This window comes from Nerophis ophidion, linkage group LG03 (genome assembly GCF_033978795.1).
Source record: "Nerophis ophidion isolate RoL-2023_Sa linkage group LG03, RoL_Noph_v1.0, whole genome shotgun sequence".
Lineage (NCBI taxonomy): Eukaryota > Metazoa > Chordata > Actinopteri > Syngnathiformes > Syngnathidae > Nerophis > Nerophis ophidion.
In genome coordinates this window covers 805072-810071 of record NC_084613.1, presented here as the reverse complement: position 1 = coordinate 810071, position 5000 = coordinate 805072, and the positions used below count along the sequence as shown (strand labels likewise).

Sequence of the window (5000 nt, the reverse complement as noted above, 5' to 3'; positions counted from 1 at the left end):
ATCACATATACAAACATTGTGGATCAGATGTACAAACATTGTGGATCACATGTACAAACATTGTGGATCACATGTACAAACATTGTGGATCACATGTACAAACATTGTGGATCAGATGTACAAACATTGTGGATCACATGTACAAACATTGTGGATCACATGTACAAACATTGTGGATCACATATACAAACATTGTGGATCACATGTACAAACATTGTGGATCAGATGTACAAACATTGTGGATCACATATACAAACATTGTGGATCACATATACAAACATTGTGGATCACATATACAAACATTGTGGATCACATGTACAAACATTGTGGATCAGATATACAAACATTGTGGATCACATATACAAACATTGTGGATCACATATACAAACATTGTGGATCACATATACAAACATTGTGGATCACATGTACAAACATTGTGGATCACATGTACAAACAAGTCATCTGTCTGGAGCTGCAACAACATGAAAAGTCTTCTGGAAGTGTTATAATGAAGGCAACACATGATGTAAGTGTCTATATTAACCTACTATTAAAATGACTTGAAGACTACAAAGACAACATATTTGATGTTCAAAAACAACGTATTGCTGATAATCATCAACTTTAGAAAATTTTATGCCAGCAACACGTGACAAAGAAGTTGGGAAAGGTGGCACTGATACTGATAAAGTTGAGGAATGCTCATCAAACACTTATTTGGAACATCCCACTGGTGTGCAGGCAAATTGGGAACAGGTGGGTGCCATGATTGGATATAAAAACAGCTTCCAAAAAAATGCTCAGTCTTTCACAAGAAAGGATGGGGCGAGGTACACCCCTTTGTCCACAACTGTGTGAGCAAATAGTCAAACAGTTTAAGAACAACCTTTCTCAAAGTGCAATTGCAAGAAATTTAGGGATTTCAACATCTACGCTCCATAATATCATTAAACAGTTCAGAGAATCTGGAGAAATCACTCCATGTAAGCGGCATGGCCGGAAACCAACATTGAATGACCGTGACCTTCCATCCCTCAGACGGCACTGTATCAAAAACCCACATCAATATTTAAAGGATATCACCACATGGGCTCAGGAACACTTCAGAAAACCACTGTCACTAAATACAGTTGGTCGCTACATCTGTGAGTTCAAGTTAAAACTCTACTATCCAAAGCCAAAGCCATTTATCAACAACATCCAGAAACGCCGCTGGCTTCTCTGGGCCCGAGATCATCTAAGATGGACTGATGCAAAGTGGAAAAGTGTTCTGTGGTCTGACGAGTCCACATTTCAAATTGTTTTTGAAAATATTGGACATTGTGTCATCCGGACCAAAGGGGAAGCGAACCATCCAGACTATTATCAACCCAGAGTTCAAAAGCTAGCATGTGTGATGGTACGGGGGTGTATTAGTGCCCAAGGCATGGGTAACTTACACATCTGTGAAGGCACCATTAATGCTGAATGGTCTGTACAGGTTTTGGAACAACATATGTTGTCATCCAAGCAACGTTATCATGGACGCCCCTGCTTATTTCAGCAAGACAAGTGTTACCACAGCATGGCTTTGTAAAAAAAAGAGTGCAGGTACTCTCCTGGCCCGCCTGCAGTCCAGACCTGTCTCCCATGGAAAATGTGTGGTGCATTATGAAGCGTAAAATAGGACAGCGGAGACCCCGGACTGTTGAAGGACTGAAGCTCTACATAAAACAAGAATGGGAAAGAATTCCACCTGAAAAGCTTCAAAAATGTGTCTCCTTAGTTCCCAAATGTTTATTGAGTGTTGTTAAAAGAAAAGGTGATGTAACACAGTGGTGAACATGCCCTTTCCCAACTACTTTGGCACGTGTTGCAGCCATGAAATTTTAAGTTAATTATTATTTGCACAAAAAAAAATGTTTATGAGTTTGAACATCAAATATGTTGTCTTTGTAGCATATTCAACTGAATATGGCTTGAAAAAGATTTGCAAATCATTGTATTCTGTTTATATTTACATCTAACACAATTTCCCAACTCATATGGAAACGTGGTTTATAATAAAAGGACATATCGCTCCGCCCTACAATAAACACATCATTTTACAACAATATTGTAAATAAGAGTCATGTAACAGTACAAATATGTGCTACTTTTTGACAACCTTCTGTTTGGGTAACAACTATAAAGGTTCAGTACCTAAGGGGCGGAGCCAGAAACACTGCTTCCCCTTGATTGGTGGACAGCCAACGGTCACGGCTGCGATGATGTCACACTATTTACTTCGGAACTAGAGGAGGAATTATGTTCCACTGAGCCGCACTGAACGGTACCCACTTAAGTGGAAACGTGGCTGTTGGTAAAAGAAGCACATGTTTTCCTTCCATCCAGACATGCGTCCCTCACCTCTGAGTGGGCCTGTTCCTCAGACGGAGCGATCACAATATTGATGTCCAACACTCGGCCGCTGTGGCGCAGACATCTGTGTCCTAGTGGTCAGAAGACAAGACAAGAGAAGAGAAGACAGTCAGACACCTGTGTCCTAGTGGTCAGAAGACAAGACAAGAGAAGAGAAGACAGTCAGACACCTGTGTCCTAGTGGTCAGAAGACAAGACAAGAGAAGAGAAGACAGTCAGACACCTGTGTCCTAGTGGTCAGAAGACAAGACAAGAGAAGAGAAGACAGTCAGACACCTGTGTCCTAGTGGTCAGAAGACAAGACAAGAGAAGAGAAGACAGTCAGACACCTGTGTCCTAGTGGTCAGAAGACAAGACAAGAGAAGAGAAGACAGTCAGACACCTGTGTCCTAGTGGTCAGAAGACAAGACAAGAGAAGAGAAGACAGTCAGACACCTGTGTCCTAGTGGTCAGAAGACAAGACAAGAGAAGAGAAGACAGTCAGACACCTGTGTCCTAGTGGTCAGAAGACAAGACAAGAGAAGAGAAGACAGTCAGACACCTGTGTCCTAGTGGTCAGAAGACAAGACAAGAGAAGAGAAGACAGTCAGACACCAGAATAGCAGGAAGTGAGCTGGACGACACGCCAAGTGGACTCAGAATAGCAGGAAGTGAGCTGGACGACACGCCAAGTGGACTCAGAATAGCAGGAAGTGAGCTGGACGACACGCCAAGTGGACTCAGAATAGCAGGAAGTGAGCTGGATGACACGCCAAGTAGCAGGAAGTGAGCTGGACGACACGCCAAGTGGACTCAGAATAGCAGGAAGTGAGCTGGACGACACGCCAAGTGGACTCAGAATAGCAGGAAGTGAGCTGGACGACACGCCAAGTGGACTCAGAATAGCAGGAAGTGAGCTGGACGACACGCCAAGTAGCAGGAAGTGAGCTGGACGACACACCAAGTGGACTCAGAATAGCAGGAAGTGAGCTGGATGACACGCCAAGTGGACTCAGAATAGCAGGAAGTGAGCTGGACGACACGCCAAGTAGCAGGAAGTGAGCTGGATGACACGCCAAGTGGACTCAGAATCGCAGGAAGTGAGCTGGACGACACGCCAATTAGCAGGAAGTGAGCTGGATGACACACCAAGTGGACTCAGAATAGCAGGAAGTGAGCTGGATGACACGCCAAGTGGACTCAGAATAGCAGGAAGTGAGCTGGATGACACGCCAAGTGGACTCAGAATCGCAGGAAGTGAGCTGGACGACACGCCAAGTAGCAGGAAGTGAGCTGGATGACACGCCAAGTGGACTCAGAATAGCAGGAAGTGAGCTGGATGACACGCCAAGTGGACTCAGAATAGCAGGAAGTGAGCTGGATGACACGCCAAGTGGACTCAGAATCGCAGGAAGTGAGCTGGACGACACGCGAAGTAGCAGGAAGTGAGCTGGATGACACGCCAAGTGGACTCAGAATCGCAGGAAGTGAGCTGGACGACACGCCAAGTAGCAGGAAGTGAGCTGGACGACACACCAAGTGGACTCAGAATAGCAGGAAGTGAGCTGGATGACACGCCAAGTGGACTCAGAATCGCAGGAAGTGAGCTGGACGACACGCCAAGTAGCAGGAAGTGAGCTGGATGACACGCCAAGTAGCAGGAAGTGAGCTGGACGACACACCAAGTGGACTCAGAATAGCAGGAAGTGAGCTGGATGACATTTACATGAATTCGTTGGTGATGATGGCTCTTTCATGGTGTCTTGACACGCAGTACTTGACTGCGACCAGCAGAGGTGCCGTTTTCTTTTAGCTTAGCTGTGCTATTTATGCTATTGCATGTCATGTTTAATGGTTACAACAAAAAAAGCTGCAAAAACATCTGTAAGAAAACATTTGAAAAAACCATTTATGTCATGACAGCTCAGACATTTTGGTGTGTATTTTCTGTATTTGTTTCCTGTCCAGCGCTCTTATTTATGTTCACTTCCTGTCTGGTGACACATCAGCGCTGTTTCCCTCACCTCTAATTTAAAAAAATATATATATATTATGAGATTAAAGAAAAGTCATTTGAAAGAATTACAGAATGACACAAGAAAGTTGAATAATAATCTTTAAATAAACTGTTATTTGATAATGATTATAACTATAAAAACATAAATCATTTTTTATGTATGAATGTTTTCTGAAAAAGCTGTTATTTAATAATGATTCTAACCATACAAACTATTATTATATTTGATTTATAAATGTTTTATGTACAGTTTAAGTATATTAATGTTTATTATAAAATATTCTATAATAGTTGTCAATATAATTATAATAGTTGTTATAAAAAAATTATATATTAATAAATAATACTAAAAGGAAGAAAAACATTTATTCTGTATTTCTAATATTTCATTAAATATTTAACAATGTTTAAAATAATCATATACAAATAAATCATGACATAAACGTATAATATAAACTAGATATAGGTATTAACTGATTATGTAATAAGTTTATTCACTCCGAGAAAAAAATGTCATTGCGTAATTTAAATTCATATGTAAAATATTTGGAAAATATTGAGAAAAAAATGATTTAATAGTAATTATAATGATATATATATATAT

The 5000-nt window shown here is 41.2% G+C and overlaps 1 protein-coding gene across 1 annotated transcript in view; it reads right to left on the bottom strand.

The window, feature by feature from the left end:
* Window positions 1–5000, bottom strand: part of LOC133548666 (microtubule-associated protein 1S-like) — a 29740-nt gene that overhangs the window by 20379 nt on the left and 4361 nt on the right. The window contains exon 3 of the mRNA XM_061893640.1: window positions 2389–2471. Coding sequence (XP_061749624.1) covers window positions 2389–2471 — 83 coding nt within the window. The remainder of the gene's footprint in view (window positions 1–2388; window positions 2472–5000) is intronic.